Genomic DNA, 22,821 nt, shown 5'->3' with positions numbered 1-22,821 from the left:
AGTTGGGATCCGGAGGCGTGCCGGTGACGCCGCGGCGATACGGCCTTTAAAGTGGTAATCCGTCGGATTATTTTATTAAAAAAAACAAAAAAACGAAAGTCATATTTGATATTTATCCTGTTTTAATCTATCTGATCCAGCCATTCAAAGGCATCTGCTTTATGCACGTGCTCCTCTATATGCCCTTTCGCATCGTTGGTGGCGGGGTCCGCCATTGCCTGGCAGGTATCCACTGGTTGAGCACATGCAGGAAAAGTGAAAGGCGGCTGGTGAATTTAATAAACCGAGGTCGGTGTGGTCAGTAAATGTGTAACTAAATATGAGTCAACATTCACAAAAAAAAAAAAATATCCCCAACACCCCAAGTGAATTATAATAAAAAAGTCAAAAATAAAAACCCAGGGTCGAAAGAATAACATTGACGTTTCAAATGGAATTCTGGGACGTTCTGGGAGTTTTTATGGATTGACACTTTTAAATAATCCACAGGCAAGGGTGATTATTTCAAGGATTTAACCGAGGGGATTGTCAACTTTTTATTTGCATGCCAACACTTGCACTTCAGTTTTATTGACTTATCTAATCAAGCCTATTGTTTGAGCTGTGGATGCGTGGACGTTGCCTCTTGCTCCCGTATTCACCCAAATTGCATTATCCGTGCTGCTGCAGCAGCTCAATTCTCCAGTGGGGATGCATCTAAATTCATTCACCCCATTCAATTCAGGTGTTAATGATATACCCATTTGAAAAAGATTGTGATTTATTTCGATCTTCAATACAAAACCAACTTGCAAAGTATTGAATCTGTATTATTGGCGAGAAATACTAATTGACTAAGTGTCAAGTCCGTTTTACACCTACAACATCAAAAAGAACGAAGCGGAAGTCCGTTTGTTTCTATGGATTTGTGTCGACATTTTTTTTAATTTTTGTTCACACTTTGCAAGCACTCAATAAAGGGAGTTTCTCTCAGTGAATGTCCAGCTGAGTCAGCTACTCGCTGTTGTTCTGGAAAAAAACCAAGCTCTTCCATTTCCCCCGACAGATCTTGGGACGTGAACCCCCGGACGCGGTTGATCCGGCGGTCGGATGCGATTACGCTTTTGATGTGGAGCAGGCTTTAAGTGAGAGGATAAGACGGTTTGAAGACCTGTTTCTGAAAAATGTTTATAATATTATAAAACATGTATAATATTTCATGCGTGTAACACTCGTGAATCTATAATTCTGCACAAAATATGAATCACATGTTGTTGTACCAGACTGGACTGAGGTCGTTTTTACATATTTTAGTCACGCTGTACTAGATTCACCAACTCGTATTGGTATTTCTCTTTATTTATTCATAAAGGCACGCACGCACACCAAAATCCCTAAGCCCACACAGACTTTTAATAAAGATTCCCCATGACAACATTGAATATAAATACGTGACTCTCAACGGAAAATACAAAATATACAAAAAAACAAAATGGTTAAAGGCTTATTTCTTGTTCGGTCGCGGCCTTTGAGTTTCCATGGCATTGAAAGCAGGAGAGCATTTCCTGTGTATTCTAGGGTCGAGGGATCAAAGGCGCCGTCTATTTTTTATTTCTCTATTTTTGTGCCAGTTTCAATCAAAAGTGCCGGTCCCATTTCCCGGTCTGAACCCTTCCGCCCCCGATGGAGCCCGCTGCCTCTCTACGAGCGGCGGAACGCAGCGCCCGACGCCCTTCCCAAATTCCTTCCTCCGCTTCAGTCCCTCTTGCTCTCTCTCTCTCTCTCTCTCTCTCGCTCTCTCTCTCTCGCTCTTCTCCTCCAGCGGCTCGTCCTTATCCCCAAACCCATCTCTCAGAATGGGAGGATTTTAGCTGCACAGACTCGCTGCTCTCGCCCTCCTCCTGCTGAAAGACAGAGTGCAGCAACGTCCACAACGTACAAATCCGTCAGCTGGATTGACAATTCCCATGCACTATAATGATATATTACGCACTTGACACATGATGCCATTTTTGACTGTAGATACTGAATCCTAAATTTGAGGCGCCCATGCTCGTGCAATCAAATCCATTCCTTTAGACCTACACCGTCAGTTTGAGGTCATTAGATCATGATTGACATTTAATCCATTCTTCTCCATTAGAGACATCTACCATTTTTGCTTGAATAAAAGATGTATTACGATCACAATTTTAAAAAAAAATAAATTTTTGTTATTACAAATTGTGAAAATAAAAAAAGGCCAAACGGCCCCCGTCTCATGGAATGACTCGTACAGACCTTTCGCTTCCTAACTTATTTGTAAATGCGGTGTTGTTTATTGTTCTGCGTTCTACATTGTTTATTGTCCTAGCTAAACTACGTCAACATGTGCGCCCTCGCCCACCTTGTTGGCAATGGCCCTGAGTTTGCCGAGCAGCGAGGGCTTCTGGGCGTAGACGACGTCGTCCTCGGGCTCCTCCCCTTCGGCGAGGGCGCAGCTGTCGGCGGCGGGAAGTTCACACTCCTTGTTGGCCGACATCACCAGACGCGAGTACTTGTACTCCAGCCTAAGGGGAAGGGGAGGACACCACATCAAGCTGTTCCAGTCGGGCCCTTCTTTACAGCAGCGGTTCCCAGTCCTCCGGTACCACGCTCTCTCGTTTAGCGTAGGAAATTAAAAAAAAAAAACCCCGAAATGCTTGTTATCCTGTTTTAAAAAGTAGAATTTAAGTATTTAAACAATGTAAGTCATCCTTAAAGCGAATGAACAGGGAGCATGCGTTTAACGGTGGCGTCTAGCGCCTCTGACCTCTTGTTCTTCTTCCAGAAGTAGCAGGTGAGCGAGGTGAGCAGCACGGCCACAAAGGCTCCGCCCCCCAAGCCGACCTTCAGCCACAGGGCGACGGCCTCGCAGGGCGACGAGGTTCTCGCCGGCAGCGCCGCGCCCCGGCCGCACAGCTTGGGCTCGTTCCACATGTAGAGGGTTTCCTGGAGGGCAAGGAGACGGTGGAGACAGGGTGGGGGGGAGGGGACACATTTTTGGGGGGTTTCAAGAGTGTCTGGCTCCATTGGTAACATATGTAGGTATTAAAAAAGAAGATTTGTCACACAGCACACCACACTACAACACATGCTTGCACACACACACACGCACATGCTTTGGATGGTGGCCGGCGAAATGAGGCCTCTGCATTTAACCCATCCTGGCTTGTCCTTCCTCCGGGGCCACAGCCATGAGCAGTGGGCTGATAACATATGCCTTTCTGTGTTATAATACTCAAATAGGCTGTGGCATTCAAGCGATGATTGATTGGTATTAACGGGCCCCAAGTGTGCCGAGATCAAATTCCCAGACCATCACACCATCACCAGCCTGAATTATTGAAACAAGGCAGGTTGAGTACATGGATTCATGCTGTTGGCACCAAATTCTGACCCTACCATATCTGTGCCTCAGCAGAAATCAAGATTCATCTGACCTGCCCACGTTTTTCCCAGTCTTCAACCGTCCAGTTTTAGTGAGCCTGTGCCCACTGCAGCCTCGGCTTTCTGTTCTTGGCCGACAGAAGTGGAGCCCGATGTGACGTTGTACAGAGTTACCTGAGTTATCTGAGTTACCGTAGCCTTCCTGTCAGCTCGAAACCAGTCTGGCCGTGCTCCGTTGACCTCTCTCATCAACAAGGAATTTCCGTCCGCAAAACTGAAGCTCACTGGATGATTTTCTGTTTTTTCGCACCATTCTGAGTAAGCTCTAGAGACTGTTGTGTGTGAAAATCCCAGTAGATTAGCAGTTGGATAAATACTCAAACCAGCCCGCCTGGCACCAACAATCATGCCACGGTCGAAGATAGAGATCACATTGTTCCCCGTTCTGATGGTTGATGTGAACATTAACTGAAGCTGCATCATTTTATACGCTACATTGCTGCCACGTGATTGGCTGATTAGTAGTTTGAAATTAATTGCCTTGCATTTATTATTGTTTTTCTGTTATTTTTAGGTTATATATTTTGTTATTAACATTAGGTTTGGCTTTACTGTAATATTTTATATGTGAGTTACCTGGACCCCCCCCTTGCACGCCCCCTCTATCTGGTGGTAGTCGCTCCTGGTGCAGCGTGGACAGGCGCTCAGGCTCTCCCACAGGAAGTGAAACGTACACCCGTCGCAGGTCCCTGCAGGACAGGAACTGAAACACACACACACACACACACACACACACACACACACACACACACACACACACACACACACACACACACACACACACACACACACACACACACACACACACACACACACACACACACATGCTTGTACTGGTATCAAAGTAAAGTGAGAGTAAGTACACCTCCATGTTTCCGGTGCACTTCTCAATCAAGAAATAGTCCATTTGGAGACCGGTCCTCACTCACTCACTCACTCGCTCGCTCACGCACGCACGCACACACACAGGTCCTTACACACACACACACATACACACACAGGTCCTTACACACACACACACACACACACACACACATAAAGGCAAGTCTAGGTCAAGTACAAATGAAGCACTTGTGAGTCCAAACAGACAACCTACGACTAACAGATGGACACACGCACACACACACACACACGTGCGCACGCAAATATAAATGTACCTGGGTAATGTGAGCTCCCCGCGTTCCGATTTCTCTGGGTTGCAGCGAACGATGATGACGGAGCTGCGACCCTGATCACACGAGGCCGTGGCCTGCGTCGACCTGGACACGCAGGACAGAACGCTTCCTCAAAATGGGAGAAACACACACGCGCACACAGTCCCGCACGCAATCTGCCTCTCTCTCCAAGGCCGCACCTGTAGAAGAAGTTGATGTCCGGAACGTCCCTGGGGCTCTCGGGGAAGAGCCCGGGCTTGGCATTCACGCCGTCCACGACGCTCTCCACCGTCGCACCTGAGAAGAACCAGAGAAGGCCGTAAAGCATTAAAGGAATAGTGAGTGTTTTTCAAAGTTTATCCCTGTATCACCCCTTATGTAGGAAGCAGCAGTCCAGCCTATTCTCCAGACTGGATGCGCGGCTTTAAACTCCCATGAGCAGTACAATGTAAATAATGGGGGACAAATCAACAATTTTCACAATTCAACAGGTCACCCATTTGGGTGTAACACCGGTAACCACCCTGCGGCCAGCAAACAAGGAATTCAGCAGTAAAAACGTAACACCATGGCACCGTGTAGCATTACGTTAGCTCTGCCAGGAATGTGGAGTGAGTTTCCCCACTCAAAGTAGATTGTAGATTTGTCCCCCTTTACTCGCACGGAACTCCAGTATGAAGCTGAGCGTCTGCAAAAATGGCTGCACTGCTGCGGTAATCAAACCTCCTTCTCCGTACTACATGAGGGCAGGGTATCAACAACAGGGATTAACCACAAAAAAATCATTTTTCTAACCACAAAAAAAAAAACATTTTTCTATCACATCAGCACATTTTTTTCCCCCGTTTCGCCCAGTGTTCCGGGGATTGATGTCGGAGCTTGTCGCATCGGGCGGCCAACGACGTCTCACCCAGGAAAGTGTCCACGAGGCTGATGGACTGAGAAGACAGCGCCGATCGGAAGCCCCGCCCGTCCGCCGGGATAATGGTCGACTGGCAGATGAAGCTGCGCTGAACCGAGTTGACAAACTGCGCCGCGTCGCCCTGGGCGTCCTTGCCGGCGAGGTCCGTGACGTTGTCGCTGCACACGGCCGCCATTTTGCCCTGCGTTGAGGACAGGCTGGTAAACTGGGGGCGCGCATGAACCCCAGACCAACGAAGAGCAGCGTGTGTGAAATACCTCACGGCTGCAGAGGCTGATGTTGAAGAGGTGAAGGTACTTGGTGCCCTTGGAGGTGAAGCTGGGCCCGTTGGTGAGCGAGGCCACGGCGCTCAGAGCCGCGAGGTCGAAGGTCAGTGTGCGGTTCTTCTCGGTGTGGGAGAAGGAGCAGTCGCTGTAGCAGTGGGAATGCTCCTGAAAGGAGGAGGGCAGGTACTTTATTCAGAGCAATCAGTCTGCACCCAAAGTAGCAGTCTGTGATAGGAGTTAAAAGGGGCGATAGGCAAATTTTGGGCCGCCGTCACAGAGACAGCGGGATCGCTTTGCGGTCGTTCAGAGCGCAGAGTGTAAATGATCGACTTCCACTTTGGACGTAAGAGGGAAGAAAGAAGCATGTTCACTGAAGAGGTCATTTTAAATTGTCACAACTTTAATTGTATTTGATTTTGATGCGCAATCAGAGACATATATATACATTGACGCCGCATTGACCGCTTCGGCTCGTTGCGGCAATATACATCAATGTCGGCGGCATATTGGAACGGACAAGACTGGCCTGTAAACAAATACAAGTAAACGATAACATCATGATAATTATCACGATACATATTCAGTAATAGTAATAATTTAACGTTAAACACAAATAACACGAACAAAATAAAAATGTAAACAAAATGGTTTGTTTCGCTGCTGTACGATTGGCTGTTCGTGTCGCATAATTTGTTCCTCTGCTGTACGATTGGCAGTTAGTGTAACATGGTTGTTTCTCTGCTGTGCTACTGGCCGTTCGTGTCACATGGTTGTTTCTCTGCTGTACGATTAGTTGTTTGTGTCACATGGTTGTTTCTCTGCTGTACGATTAGCGATTGATTATATTTCTCAACCGATTTCAATGAGTCATTTATATATTCAAGAGTTTGGAGTAGATTGCTCCACCGTCCACCATCTCTGCTAATGTTTGCGCATGGGTTGACGCACTTCAGTAACGCACTGCCGTAATTCGATCATTGTCAGGAATTCTTACCCCATAGCAGTCGGACTACATAGCGAAATCGAGGTATATAGGAAACCAATCTAAACGCCGCTGATGACATTATTCTACAGCCATTACACTGTGCAATCAACATTAACTTTATAATGATAAGTAAAAGCAAAAAAGTTTTTTATTTCTCCTTTTAAGGGGACAGCAATGAGTGAGAGAGAGAGAGAGAGAGAGAGAGAGAGAGAGAGAGAGAGAGAGAGAGAGAGAGAGAGGCTATCCAACCTTGTTGCTCCTGCTGCCAGGTCCACAGGGCACGCAGGCGTCCTGGCCATAGGTGTGGCGGCCGGCCAGGTGGGTGTTCGGCGGGCATTCCTGGCACCGGTTGGTGTCCCTGTCGATGTAGAAGCCGGCCGGGCACGGCACACAGGAGGAGCCTGCCCGCTGGGAACTCTGTGACACCAGGGCACAGGCCCGGCAGGCGGAGGCCACCCCATCCAGGACGTTGGTCACGCTGATGGAGTATAGCTTGACCATGTCGCCCACATAGTGCCGCACCTACGTTCACCAGCAGCGGAAAGAGGGGTGAGGCGAGAGGTGTGGGACTGTGTGTGTGTGTGTGTGTGTGTGTCAGAGTGTGTCTATGTTCCACCTACATCCAAAGCTTGGTTAGTCCTTTGGAAGGCCCACGTGTATGAAACGGAGGCGTTCCTGGTCATGATGTGTGTGTATGACTTTTTGTCTTTGCTTCCCTCCCAGGACTCTACCACCGTGGTGCTCTTCCTGTTCACGTCCTGCAGGGGGCGACAGAGTAGAAAAAGCTTGACACAGTGGCAGGCGGTATTTTATGATATTTCCAAAGCCTTTGAAAATTGCAAAAAAGGAAACGGGTTTGATAAGGTTCAAAATTACGCACACAGACACATGCGCACACACACACATACACACAAGTAGACACACACACACACACACACACACACACCATCATGAAGTAGAGCTCACAGTCGGCAGAGCAGATGGTCTCAAAGACGAAAGTGATCTGTCCAAACTCACTGCCGGTCATCCCTGAAAGTGAGGTTGGCACTCTGCCACAGCACACGCACACACACACACACACAAGATAATTAATTTCTACACCATCAATATGTTCTCACAGTGCCTTGAAACACACAATATTGCTATACCACCTTTGTCATATTAAACTAACTGGCATCTTTTTCACATCACATTGCATTCAGCACAGTGTGGTGAGTGGTTTTTGAACAATAAACTATTATCCTGTCTGACGTAGAAACTTAACATAAACATATTTCATGAAATGTAATTACTCATGTCAAATCAGTGCTTGAAATATATATTAAAGGCCTATTTTTCTCTTCATTATTATACATTTTTCATCGTTCATTTTCTCGTCCCCCCCTTGCAATTCCCCCTCTCCCCTCTAGGGAACCACCACAGTTTGAAATCCACTGACGCACGCGGGCCAAAGAAAAAACCCACAGGAAGCAGACTCACTTGAAGCCGGGGATGTGCAGATTGAGGATCAGGTAGTCATTGTCGGAGCCGCCCGCTCCGCTGCGGATGTGGTCTCCCGCCACCTCCCACCCTGACCAAACCCACACAAGGAGGAGTTAAGCCAGCTTGACACCGAATACGACAAACGACAGGAACGAACCGGAAGTCTGTCCATTCCTATGGGGAGTCCGATTCTGCAAGCGCTAAAGCTGTGACGCGTTCAGTGCGGGATTCCCGCATCCGATCAAGGTTCGGGGGAGGATCCGACTGTCGCATGCAGTTACGACTAGGTGTGAAGCACGCTCTTGTGAGGGAAAGTGTTATGGAAATGGGATTTATATCGCGTTTGTCCCATAAACATCATGATTTCTGGATGTCTTTGACTTTTTTTCCATCAGTAACTGTCAATGGATCGTTTCCTTCTTTCTTGGTTAAAATTACTTTGTACAATTATTACGAATGATGTTCTACCGCTTATTATTTATAGGTAAAATAATGTGTTATTGATATAGAATTCCTGATTAAAATTTATTTTTTATTTAAATGTAATTAGAATATAATTAAAAAATAAATATATATATATATATATATATATCTCAAACAAAATAGATAAATAAATAAAAATATTAAATACAATTTTAAAACAAACATAAAAAAACAAAAGTCAACAAAGTGCATTCTATTTGAGAATAATTCATTTGAAACAAAGATTCTTTAAGACAACGTGAAATTTCACCAGAATGCAGTACGCTTAAATGAATTCACCACTTGGTTTGAGAATTCAAATTTTTTTTTTGTCTGTTTATTTATTTGTAAGACACTGTGTCACAATATTAAACGCTTAAAAGAAGTGAGGCATTTTTACCAGATTTGGGTTTAGTTTGTTTTTATCTGCAGCAAAACGATTGTAGCAACAGATGCTTCAAATGCTGCAACTCATTAATTGCCTCAGATTTTCTGTATTTTTTAGTTGGAAATACTACTTTGGTAATATTTTTCCTTACCGTTCATGTCGTCGCATTTGGAGTTGCCCACGTTGAAACAGGACGTCTTCATGTTGGAGGGCAGGGCGTTCCACCATTTATACTCATAACCCAACACTGGCTCTGTACCTGCAGGACACTCTGCGCAGGCTGGGGTGCCGAAACACGCACGCACGCACGTACGCACGCACACACACACACACACACACACAAAATTTAGACAGTGCAGTGACACAATGTACAGTGTGAAGGTTGTATAAAGGGTATGTTTTTGTCTGTTTGTTTGCGTGTGTCTGTGTGAAGAATAAGAATATATAATCCGTGGTTATTTTGTCTCAAAAATGAATCCAATGCTCTACACAAATACACCGGGAGTCACAACTCAATGGTATACATACATACATATGTATTTTGATTTCGGATGTATTTCTGCTTATATTTTATGTATAATTTTTTTTTCTGATTTAGATTTCATCATTTTGTCTCTTTATTACTTCCTACTTGTTAAAGAATCTTAAATCTCTCCAAAAAAAGCCCTTTTCTTCAAAATAAAACATGATTTCACTGATCTAAAAAGTCTAATTAATTAAAAATAAAAGTAAAAAAAGTAAAAAATACAAAGTAAAAAAACAACAACAACTTGGTTTCTATTTGTCCCATGTAATTTGTGGTATTCAAACTCGGACCTGACCAACTAATCAGCAGCAGAGGAATTGCAAGGGGGGGCGCCAGAAAAAGAAGTAGCCATTAAATATATACAGTAATAAGCACTAATTTGACATGACTGATTAAATGTCATGAAATATGTTTATTTAAAGTATGTGTGTGTGTGTGTGTGTGTGTGTGTGTGTGTGTGTGTGTGTGTGTGTGTGTGTGTGTGTAAACTGGGAGCCCCACCTACCCGAGGTGCCGTCGGAGTGTGTTCCTGGTGGGCAGGGGAAGCAGGTGGAGTCATTGGTGTTGTAGTAGCCCGGGTTGCAGGGAGGGCAGGGCTCCCTCTCGCCCGTGGGGGGCAGCTCCACCGCTCCGATGACGTGGTCCACGCAGATCTTTGGCTCCACCCACCGGTATACCACCTGGGTCTGTGAGAAGCACCACAGGGTAGATGATATGTTTTGTGTATGTGCGTGCGTGCGTGCGTGCGTGTGTGTGTGCGTGTGTGTCTGTGTGCATGCGCGTGTGTGTGTGTGTGAGTGTGAGTGTGTGTGTGCGGTATTCATCCCGCTACACAGTCCAGTGACCATGCGTTAATGATTAAGTCTTGTTAGGGCCATATAAGGAAATGGAACAAAGGCGTGTAAAGCAAAGCAAGCAAGCAAATTCTTCACTGCACATGCACACGTGTGTGTGATTGAAGACATTTATTGATTCAAGATACGGTCATACATATATGTAGTGAAATGAAATTGCAATGTACCCCGAGATTATGCACAATATGTACTAACTTTTATTTGTCAAGTATACAGTACAACACAAGGTCATTCGGTATAATCAAATTCTTGGGGCATGACAGGCAACAACTGCATAGTGGGCATAAAAAGATAAAATAACAAGGCAACTATAAGGAGGATATAATTTTTAATAAATAAATACAATTTTAATAAAATAAGAGTTGAATATAAAAAAATAGAATTAAAAAAACAGTAAGAGTCGATGTTACAAATACGGGCAAGAGGTCACAGTGTATGTACATAAAATGAAAATAAGAAAAATAATCCTGAAACGGAAACTAAAATGATTGAAACATTGTAGCAGCTCCAACAGAAATAGGTCAGTCTGTTGCACAAGATATGGATATAAATATAAAGTGAAGGAGTGCCGGTGGATATGTACATGTAGTTGTGGTGATGTACATTTAATTTACATCGGTGACTACAGATGTTGCAGGGTGAGAACCTGATGGCCTGAGGGTAAAAACTGTTTGTGAGTGTGGTCGTCCGTGCCCGGATGCTCTGGTAACGTTTACCAGACGGCAGCAGCGTGAACAGTCCGTAGCCTGGGTGGCTATAGTCCTTTATAATTTTCTGTGCTTTCCTAAGACATGGTGTGCGGTAGATGCCTTGCACGGAGGGGAGGTGGCAGCCAATGATGCGCTCCGCTGTCTTCACCACACTCTGGAGCGCCTTGCGATCTGCAGCGGAGCAGCTGCCGTGCCAGGCGGTGATGCAGCCAGTGAGAACGCTCTCAATGGTGCATCGGTAGAAGCTGGTGGGAGTCCTGACAGACATGCCAAACTTCTTGAGTCTCCTCAGGAAGAATAGGCGCTTTTGGGCAGTTTTTATTGCCGCGTCCGATTGCCTGGACCAGGACAGGTCATCACTGATGGACACACCGAGGATCTTGAAGCAAGAGACTCTCTCCACTTCAGCTCCGTCGATGTGGATGGGGGCGTGCCCCCCCGCTGCCGTTTCCTGTAGTCCACGATCATCTCTTTAGTCTTGCAGACGTTGAGAGAAAGGTTGTTATGCTGGCACCATGTTGCCAAGACGCTGACCTCCTCCCTGTAGGAGGACTCATGGTTGTTGGGGATGAGACCTAGGATGGTGGTGTCGTCCGCAAACTTCAGGATGGTGGTGGTGCTGCGCGTGGCCACACAGTCATGTGTGAACAGGGCGCACAGGAGGGGACTGAGTACGCAGCCCTGCGGTCTGCCCGTCAGGAAGTCCAGGATCCAGTTACAGGGGGAGGTAGTCAGACCCAGGATCCTGAGCTTGGGAACAAGCTTAGCTGGCACAATTGTGTTGAATGCTGAGCTGTAATCTACAAACAGCATCCTCACGTATGTGTTGCTCTTGTCCAGGTGGGAGAGGGTGGTGTGCACTGCCAGGGTGACGGCGTCCTCCGTAGATCTGTTTGGGCGTCTCTGATGGCTTTCCGAAGGTCATATCTGGACTTCCTCAAGGCCTCCAGGTCCCCAGAGCTATAGGCGGAGGACCGTGCTCTGAGCTTAGCACAGACATCACCATTAACCCAGGGCTTCTGGATAGGGAAAGTCCTGACCTTGACTCTCGGGACAATGTCATCAATGCACTTGGAGATGTAGGCTGAGACAGAGTCTGTGTATGCATCGATGTCCCCATCAGCTGCAACACAGAACATCTGCCAGTCCATGTTTTTGAAACAGTCCTGGAGAGTGGCAGTGGACTCCTCACTCAAGCGTTGGACTGTTGGACAAACTGGTTTTCCTCGCTTTAATCACTGTCTGTAGGTTGGTAGGAGAAGAATGGAAGTGTGATCCGCCTCACCAAAGGCAGGGCGGGGGAGGGGTTTGTAGCTGTCCCGTAGCTGTGAATAACAATGGTCGAGAGTCTGATCACCCCTGGTAGGAAAGTTGATATGCTGGTGATATTTAGGCAAAACTTTCCTCATATTAGCCCTATTGAAGTCGCCACAAACAATAGAAGCTGCCTCAGGGTGAGCGTTCTCCAGTCCATTCATTGGTCAATAACTTACTAACTAACTAAACTAACTGATTCCTAAAACGTAATTCAATTAGTAAATAGAATGAAATAAGAGTAAAAAAAGGGTAATATACAAAGAAGGAATAAAAAATAGAAATAAAAGGAATATACTATTATGGTACATACAAATACATGCAGATATACAGTACAGTATACAACAGTACTGCACAGAACAGCAATTGAGCAAGGTATGCAGTTTCCCAGTGCAGTGATACAGTATGCAGTACAGTATGCTACATACAGTACAGTAAGGTAGTGGAGCCTATGTGTGTGGCTCAGTGAGGACCCCTGGTGAGTTCAGCATTGACAGTTCTCATGTCTTGCGGGAAGAAACTCCGTCTCAGTCTCTTTGTCCTCGCTATGTGGCTGCGGAGGCGCTTGCCCGACAGCAGCAGCTGGAACCGGCCATGGATCCTCACCGAGACCCAGAATTTCTTCAGCTGCTTGAGGTGGTAAAGACGTTGCCTCGTCTTTCTCACCAGAGTGTGTGTGTGTTTAGTCCATGTTAAGTCCTCTGTGATGTGGACTCCTAGGTACTTGAAGCTGCTCAACCTGTCGACAGAAGTCTCATTAACCATCAATGGCACGTGCATCCTCGGTTGTAGTCCTCTCCTAGTCCACAATCAGCTCCTTAGTATTTCTGACATTCAGGAGGAGGCTGTTGTCCTGGCACCTGGCCTTCACGTCGTCATCGGTAATCAGGCCATCAAACTTGATAATGGTGTTGGAGCTGGACCTGGCCACACAGTCATGTGTGTACAGGGAGTGCATTAGGGAGTAAAGTACCCAGCCACCACCATAGCCGCGTACATAACACATTATACAGGTCTGAAAGTGCTGTGTCGTTCTCCACTTGCTGTGGAATATAAATGGCCGTGATGATGACCGTGCTGAATTCCCAGGGGAGGTAGAATGGACGGCATGAGATGGTCAGCTGTTCCAGGTTCAGCGAGCAGCAGCGGAAGAGAGTCTTGACGCCAGTACACCAGTACAAGAATGGATGTGTGTGGGCGCGTTTGTTTTACAATACATGTGAGGACTGGTCTCAGAATTGACCGTCTTCAAAGTCTAAAAAAAGTTAGGCGGTGCAACCATGTTGTAGACCGCCTGACATGTTTTCACAAATTTACAAATAATGTAGAAAAATTTAATGTAGAAAAATTCAACAAGTGGAAGTCTTTCAACTTAATAGATATACGTGAATAAACAAAATACATATTTTTTACAAAACTAGTTCAACCCATTCAAAATGTAAGACTTTCTAAGACATGTCATTCTGAAGCATGAAGTTCAAGTCTTTGTGACTCAGTCGCAGAGCCCTTTTTTACAACATGGTTATGCAAATTATATTATATCAGCATATTATACCATACTATAGTACAGTATAGTAAAATACAGTTAGGGTGGCCACATTTTGAAACTCCCAAACCGGGACCAGATCTGCACCAACTGTCGACTCTTCTGAACGCTGCTGACCTCAAAGTTTCCTTTATAGCGACTTGACTATTTTGTACTCGTGGGCCACTTTTTTTTTTAACTGGCACCATCAAATAACATGTTATTTTATGAGCGTTAACACTCTGCCTGCTCTGATGAAATTCTCTGATACGTCTTCTTGTGGTTCTAGATGGTAACTCTCATCTCCTTGGTAGGTCTCCAGATTCAAATCGTTTCTGAAGGGGGACGGATTCCTTTTTGTTGTGTTTTTTAATTTTGATCTTTTTTATGATTTTTATTGTTTTTGTTATTTTTTGTTGTTATTTATACATGTTGTTTATCACTAGGTTTAGTGTATATTGCCATATCTTATTGTGTACAGTTAACTGTTTATTTATCATTTTTTATTGTATTGCTTTATTAATATTTTGCCTTTGACTGTTTTGATGTGAGCTGCTCAGACAATTGATAATTGACAATTGAGTGTCTTAATTTTTTTATTTATCTTTATCCGTTATTTATTCAGCGGCCACAGACAATTTAATGGATTTCAACTTGAATTTTATCTTGATTATTGTTGATTATTTTAGGTTTATTTTATTGCACTTTGTTCATTCTTAGGTTTACATTTTTCATTCGGTTGTAATGACCGTTTTTCATTTGCTTGTTGTTTATCTTAGGTTTATTGTTAATTGCTATCTATCCATCTGTCTGCCTGTTTCGTGTCTTATTTTAATTTCTATGTGCGTTTAATTTGTCCTTATTTTGCATCGTTTGTAAATAAAGTTTGTCTTGCCTCGCTAAGCCTCATCTTTGCGGGTTCGACTGTTTTTGGAAAAACACAGCGATATGGATATGATAAAAAAAAGAAAACTCAGTGAGCCTGTGTGTGTGTGCGTGCGTAGGTGTGTGTGTGTGTGTGTGTGTGTGTGTGTGTGTGAACAGAGACCGACCTTTCCCTCGCTGTCACAGGCCGAGTGGATCTGGAAGTAATCCTTCTCGGAGCACGGGGGTCTCACTTTGCACTCGGCCCACCCCTCATCTGAGAGAGGACAACGGCGGGTTTCAATTTCAGCTCATAGACAGTGATACCCGACAGGAAATCAAAACCAGCATTGGAAAGTGGAAACAAACCTGTCTTATAAGAGACACTATTGGCGAACATTGCCTTCATGTGGTCCAGTAAAAAACTCGCCTGAGCACTTTCGGTGACTTGGAAGAGGCAATTAGGCCGGTGGCGTACATACAGACTGGTGGCAAATGAAAGGAAAACCCAACATAAAATGTCTTAGTAAGGCATTTGGCCACCACAGGCTGCCAGAACAGTTTCATTGAGCCTTGGCATCGATTCTACACGTCTCCACAACGCTAATGGAGGCCGGAAACACCATTCTTCCAAAAGATATTCCCTTATTTGGTGTTGTGATCATGTCTAACACGTTGGTCCAGAATCTCCCGTCGTTGGGTTGAGATCGGTGATTACCGTCATAATTTTTGGTATTTTCAGAAATACATCTGTTTTCCCATCCACACAGCACATATTAATAAAATATTTAAAAAAACATGTTATTTACGTCACATTCCCCCGTCACAAGTAATGTGATATAAATAATGCCTTTGTTTCCAAGGTGTGAATATATGTTTTCTGGGAAGTTTAACATGTATGTTAAATGATGAAATGTCACAATAATTGATTCTTTGTTATTAAAAGTTCTGAAAATAGATGGGTCAAATGGCCCCAACCTCATGGAATGACTTCACACACAGTTTCATACTCATCCAACCGTTCAGTGACCCATCATTCAGTGTATGGAAGAACCTGCATTCGTTGTGTCGCTCCCCTCATTTATTCAAGTGTTTCCCTTGATTTGTCACCCGTCTGTGTGTTCACACTTCCACACATACAGTACATACTGCACGTACGTGAGTACTGGTTGTCCGGGCATGGGGTGCAGGAGGAGGCTCCCTTCTGCGGGAAGGTGTTTCTGGGGCAGGGCTGGCAGGACGAGGAGCCCGGGGAGGGGCTGAACCAGCCGGGGCGGCAGGGGAAGCACTCCGACGTGTAGGCCACACCTGGACACCAAGTGGACGCAAAACATATGCAAACCCAGGCAAATGCAAAGAAAAGACACACATCCGGTTCTGTTGAGTCGTTTCAGTTCAGGTTTAGATTCACCTTTTATTTTTAAATTTACCTTCTATCTGGATGGTCCTGAGCAGCACCGGTTTGACGATCTTCCCTCCGACCAGGATGCCGGTGGTCCTCCAGTACAGGATGTTCGTACCAGATTTCAGATTCACCTGACGACAGATGCACAGTGACAGGCCGACGAGCATAAATATATAATATTAGGTTAATACCATTTATTATATTGCCATTTGAGCCATATTGACCACCATATTGACAGACAGACAGACAGACAGACAGACAGACAGACAGACAGATAGATAGATAGATAGATAGATAGATAGATAGATAGATAGATAGATAGATAGATAGATAGATAGATAGATAGATAGATAGATAGATAAGACAGACAGACAGACAGACAGACAGACAGACAGACAGACAGACAGACAGACAGACAGACAGGGGGAAAATATAGAAAACAAATAAATAATGGAAATTAGCTTGTGTTGCAAGATCACAATTGCAAGCTGCACAAATTCATCAGTTCCAGCCGAAGAGCAGCTCTGCGTTTATCAGAAGAAGCTCAAGTTTAACACTGAATGTGAGATCTATTAGCAGACCATAATAATAAAAAGCACTGAAGCAACAAAGCACAATTACACGTGTTTGCAGAGTTTTGAGTGGTTAACAGGATAATGGTGTGTCGTGGGATTATTTCACTGTAAGAAGCGTGCCCTGGCAGAAAAAAGGTCGGCAAACATCCATCTAAAGTACATTTCCTAAATACACACAAATTGTTACAGACACGTGTTCCTCCGCTCACCGTATGCGTTTCCCAATCTCCGCTGCTGGTAACTTTAATCCACTTCTGGTCATCCGCCTGGGCCATTTCCTGGCACTGCTCATTCTGGACCTGTACGTGACGATGTCACCATGGCAACGGTTAGTCACAGAAAACTGCTTTTTCTTTGTTCCTTCTTCTTGGATCAGATGGTGTTTTTTTACACAACTAAAATCTCATTTGGCTTTTTGTACCGAGAGGGCTACGTCCACTGACACACGCGGGCCTATGGCATATCAAAACAAACTCAGGGGGATCGCTGCTCACGTAGAATTCGAAGAAGATGTTGTTGTCGGGGTACTGGTAGGTGAAGGAGACGGAGCCCTGCTTCTCCAGGCGCACGGCGTAGACCAGGGACACGGTGCAGTCGTCTCGGCTGGACTCCAGGTAAATGCCCTGCGCCGTCCAGGACGAGCTGCGGCGCGGGCGAGAAAAAGCACGAAATAAGCTGGGAATTAGGAACCAAACGCTACGCCTGTACGTGCATCCAGCTTGTACTGTGGGCTTTCTGCAGAGAAATGAATCATGAAATGGAAGATAGGGGTCCAAATAACACCTGTATTACACTGTACCTGCTGTAATAGGCTAGTTAGTATGTAGTAATAATTTAATTTATATATATATACAGTATATATATAATTTATACCCTATACACCCATAACAATAATTTATCCTGTGAATACTATCGCATTTTGTATGTATATTTTTATATATATATTTCTGTTTTCCATTTTTTGGTCTATTGGCATACAATTTTTTTTTTAATCTTATTTTAACTTCACTTTTTATTTTTTTTATTTTTTTTCAGGCTGTTAATTTTTTTTAATTTTTTTTTAATGCTAATTGTCTGCGGAGAAACGCACCAAACCTCACGAGAACAAATTCCTAGTATTTAAATGTCCTGGCGGAATAATTGATTCTGATTCAAATTCTGATATTCTTCATTTTTATCACGAGAGCAGGTATAATGTGGGAATTTGGGGGGAGGGGTTAAGGTTTAGTCTGCATCGCTACTTTTGGTTGCACGTGGGACACTCCACCTGTTACAGGCCTGGCTGTCCTCTCCCTGTGGCCCCGGGTCCAGGTAGCTGGCCAGGCTGGTGAAGCCCGTGGGGATGGAGTCCCATTGGTCGAAGCGCAGCCCGCTCCCCAGCGAGTAGGAGCCGGCCGCGCACGGCGTGCACTGCTGCGTGGACATCTCCAAGAACTCGCCCGCCGCGCATGAGAACGCTGGCGGGCCCCGGGGAGAAGAGGGTCGCCGGTGTGTAATTACCATGTAGTTCCATTGTTACTATGTGATTACACACCAATAACACAAAAAAAACACCAAATCCTTCGTCTCTCTCTCTCTCTCTCTCTCTCTCTCTCTCTCTCTGTACTCACAGCAGTCGGTCCCTTGGATGGGCGGCGGCAAGTCGGCGCAGGATCCAGGCTTGATAGGGATGGCCACTCTCCACCGCGACCCCGTGCTGTCACACTCTGTGTATTCGTAGTGGTAGTCTGTCTGCGAGAACGGCAACACACACAAAGCACGCAGACACCCGTTCGCACAACCGACGCACAGAGGAACACACGTTAACTGAATACACAGTATAAACCCCCAAAACCCATATCTTAATCTATATGTACTATATTCAATAATCCAGTAGGTGTACTGTGTATTTTTCGAGCAAAAAAAAATTAAATACAGTCAAATACTGTGCACCCCCGTATCCGAACTTGATTCTGATTGGTCAATAGCGGCAATCAGTGGTCAGTTATTTCTGAATACTGACCGCTCTCTGCTAACAATCACCGTTGTTAGTTAGGCAACCGCTTCCCCATCTTGATTCGCGTACCTTGCCCACATTGCGCGCACTGCCGGGAAAGCTCGTCACTGACCCGACCTCGTTTGACCACCAAGACCAACCCTCACCGCCCATTGAGAACCATAACGGTCCATTAACGCAAGGACTGCTCTCCACCCCCATGCCCTGAAGCCAGAGGTTGAATTTCTCCTGTCCATCCATCACCTGACAACCCCATCCATGTCCATTAGTCAACATTTCACCTTTTTTTTTTTTTTTTTTTTTTTTTTACATTTCAATACATCTACTGTCGCGCAGACCTCTGGCAGGGATGAGTCGATTCGCTCAATAGCTGCATACACAGCGACCGTGGGAAATGGCTCGGGGCGGGACGCAGATGGCCGCACCGCAGTCATATGACCACGGAATGCATCTCAAAAGAGATGGCTGCACGTCACTAAATATTCTGAAACTAGGCTGTGCTAACCAAATAAGACAAATTTGTTGCATGTGTAAAGCTTCGGGGGGGGTCACTTAAGTCGAAACTCTAACCGGTCCCAGAGCGCGTTGTGTTGGTGCAACATCGGGGAGACAGAGACAGACTGTGTGAGTGTGCGTGGGGGGTTGGGGTGATTTATGGGTGAGGTGTGTGAAGCACTAAAGATAACGGGCCTCCTTTGCTCGGCTAATCTCGTCCCTCCGGCAGGTGTTTGTCAGTGCCGCGCCTACCTGGGGCCACCAGACGTGGACGCAAAGCCTCGGCTGAGGTCTAATGCCACACACAGCACCAAAAAAAACCAAACAAACAAACAAACAAAAAAAGGCTTAATTGCCGCGCACCGTGGCAACGGCGTGCGGTTGATGCGCGTGCAAATAAGGCGGCGGTGGGGAAACCGGGAAGGTTTTGAGGGGAAAAGGGAGATGATCGTTGAGGTGAACGTGGCACTGGTCACCATGGAGACCGATGGGAGCAGGGGGACCAGGTGATCTGATTCAATGTCAAATTAAAACGCTGCATGACTTAGACGGACAGGGGGTCCTCAGATAAGAGTAATAGGGCTGAACGATTTGGGATTTGTGATTTGCGATTTTCTTAGACCAATTTAGCACGTGATTTTCTTTTTTCAAGTTCCTTATCTTCTGTATTATTCACTAAATACAAGCAATAAACCATTTTATAGTATGAACAACACAACACTGGATACAGTCAACATATAAACTGCTCTTTCCTGTAGGCCAGGCCTACGTGTTATGATTAAATGAGATGAATTGATGCATGAATTGATATGAGTAACAAAACTTTATTTAACTACTGAATTGTCAAAAGAAAACCCTTCAATCACAGTAGAATGTTGACTCATTGATTGAACTTCAAGCCTTAATTGTTCGAAGCTGAAAAATTTACATTCCAAAAATATGTTTTATCTGTTATAGAAAGGTTGGGCGCATACGCCCACACACATAAAAAAAAAAAACAAAACAAAAAAAACGCATTATTCTGGAAGAGGCTCCGTCTCTCTACAGGTGTTGAGAGCTCTGCCAGCAGCACAGGCCGGCGCGTCGGGTCTCACCGGGGGGCTGCGTGGGGGGGTTAAAACAATCCTCATAGGCGGGGGCGGGAGTGTCCCCATTACGCAGGGTTTCGTTCCATTAGGAGGCGTAAAATACAAAATAAAACAGGTTGCACGCCTCGCATGGGGTGACGTGCGAGGCAGCCGCCTATCTCACCTACGAGGAGAGCCAGCCCTGGACCGCCATATTGGTTAGATTGTGTAAGATAAAAAAAAATAAAAAAAAAGTCTGGGTTTTTTTTTTAATTCGCAAAATTGCGATGCCGGTTTGAATTCCACTCATCGCTCAGCCCTAGCATGGAACCTTACACCCAGTGGTGTAGTGCAGGGTTTCAGTCGGCATGCGCATCCTCTGTGATGCGCATCATTCAGTCGTGTCCTGCAATGGCCAAATCATCAGACAGTCCGTGCACATGAGCGGCTAATCCAATCGCATGTGAATAAATGCAAACGTCCCCATAGGCACTGGATGTGCGGCGCTGAGGGTGTTGCAACTTTGCGAGGCTTTCCTTTGAATAAGGTTCCGGTGCTCGTAAGTGATGGGAGGGAGCCGGTCTTGTAAAATCTTCACCAGACGAACGGGCAGATGTTCTTCACCCAAGAGGGACCGGCTGCGGTGGGTGACCATACTGCTTGATAGGGGCGGCACCCCTCAAAGAAAATAGGTTCCCTTATAATGTTCCCTTCAAACCACCGACTAAAGAGATGCTCTTCACATAACCAGTGACAAATTATTAAGTTGTCTTACCCTATACTCTGTGGGTCGGTATTGATTGCTGTTCTGTGTCTAATGTTAATTCCATAATGATCCTTACTCCCTGAGGTCAAGCAGCAGAAGTTAAGCAACAGTTTTCAAATACTGCTGGCGCATTTTTGGGTGAAGTAAAAATTCAAGAGTGTTCTTACATGTCACTGTTTATAACACGGGGCCTTTATCCTATGCTGGATGGGCCGCTTAAAAAACTATTTTCAACAAAGATTGAGAGTGTACCCACTTCTCCAGGCACCACTACGCCACTGCTAGTACCTAGTCATCTAAGACTAACGATGTTGCCCACTCTGCATCCATTGCAGCCTGCATGGTCATCCTGGAAGGGGGATTCCTCCTTGTTGGGGAGTTTCTCCTTGCGAGTGAGAGAAATGAAGTTCTTTTGATTGATTGAAGACGATGACGACGATGATGATGATGATGATGATGATGATGATGATGATGATGATGAAACATTTAACCGTCTTTGTTTCCATTTTTTCCAACTATATTTGTGACAATAATCGCATCACGTGTATAAATGAAATCAAAAATAAATAAAACGTCTCCATGTCAAAGCATGTACAAATACATGTCTAAGCTATTGCAGAGCAGCCATTTATTGGCACTGAAGATCGGATCCTAAAGACGATGCGATTGTGGAATCTTGACGATTAAAAAAAAAAAAAAAAAAAAAAAAAAGATAACTGCGATCAGGCGATTATGTCACGATTGTCGCGGCTCTAGACTCCGCTCAGAGCGTCATCTCACCCTGTTTTTTTGTCAACAAGACCGGATTTGGGGTTCTGGTCGAGGGCACAAGGAGAACCGCGCACACTGTTCTTGCGTCGCAGACACAAAATAAAGGAGAACATGAGGAATTAAACAACTTGTGCGTTTCTGGCTTGTTTATTTGTATTTATTTGTTTTTTTTTAGGGGGGGGTGTACTTTAACATGCAATTTCTTTACTGCAGCCCTGACACCAAACAGTCCAAGGTTGAGCGACTAGAAAAACGTAATGAATGAAAAGTCGCGCACGTCGCACTCACCTCGTCGCACGGCCGCAGGTCTCGCTTCGCAGACGGGGCTCGTTGCACGGCGAGGAATAATAAGGAACACCGGAGCAAGCACAAGCCGGAGAGCCCGCATCCCCACATGGCGGCCCTCATTCATAAACACCCAATACGGAGGAGAATGCAAAAGAAAAGGCTGCAGGGTAAGATGTGGTTATGGTGTCGCTGTCATTTGATGTGCGTCTCCCCGTCGCGCTCCTCTCTCCGCTCCCCACCAGACTGTACCGCTAGTGCCGCGTTCCGTTGAATTGGGAAAGCGGAAAACGTGGCCTCCCGTTAGGAGACGCGCGGAGGACCAGCCGTTTGAGCCGGGATTCCCTGCGACAATTTCGGGGCCGATCAGTCTGGGCCGAATTTGCCGGGAGCACCGACCGAGTAATACACCAACAGGTGTGGAATTCATCATTAACAGTGAACCACGTTCCCTATGCATGGCTTCCATTTGAAACGTGTAATTTCGATCTAAATGACTTTGCATTGTTACGTTAACGTCGATTTGGTTGCTTGCATAATACAGGTGCTTGCCCAAACAAGC

The 22,821-nt window shown here is 45.4% G+C and overlaps 1 protein-coding gene across 1 annotated transcript; it reads right to left on the bottom strand.

Annotated features, from left to right (window-relative positions):
- Positions 1–1,757: 1,757 nt before the first annotated feature.
- Positions 1,758–22,370, bottom strand: elapor2b (endosome-lysosome associated apoptosis and autophagy regulator family member 2b; the record flags this gene model as incomplete). Its single annotated transcript, XM_080022654.1, has 22 exons — positions 1,758–1,883; positions 2,366–2,528; positions 2,771–2,949; positions 4,024–4,150; positions 4,605–4,706; positions 4,802–4,898; positions 5,512–5,704; positions 5,781–5,954; positions 7,024–7,296; positions 7,395–7,532; positions 7,721–7,823; positions 8,254–8,344; positions 9,258–9,386; positions 10,138–10,318; positions 15,088–15,176; positions 16,058–16,207; positions 16,330–16,435; positions 17,089–17,178; positions 17,374–17,521; positions 18,147–18,336; positions 18,490–18,610; positions 22,263–22,370. The coding sequence occupies 22 exons, from the start codon at positions 22,368–22,370 to the stop codon at positions 1,812–1,814; spliced, it is 3,024 nt and encodes a 1,007-aa protein (XP_079878780.1). The 3' UTR covers positions 1,758–1,811.
- Positions 22,371–22,821: the final 451 nt, after the last annotated feature.

The sequence above is a fragment of the Zeus faber genome (genome assembly GCF_960531495.2).
Source record: "Zeus faber genome assembly, chromosome: 21".
Taxonomy (NCBI): Eukaryota; Metazoa; Chordata; class Actinopteri; order Zeiformes; family Zeidae; genus Zeus; species Zeus faber.
The sequence above is the reverse complement of the archived record's forward strand: the minus strand, read 5'-3'. Positions and strand labels throughout refer to the sequence as shown.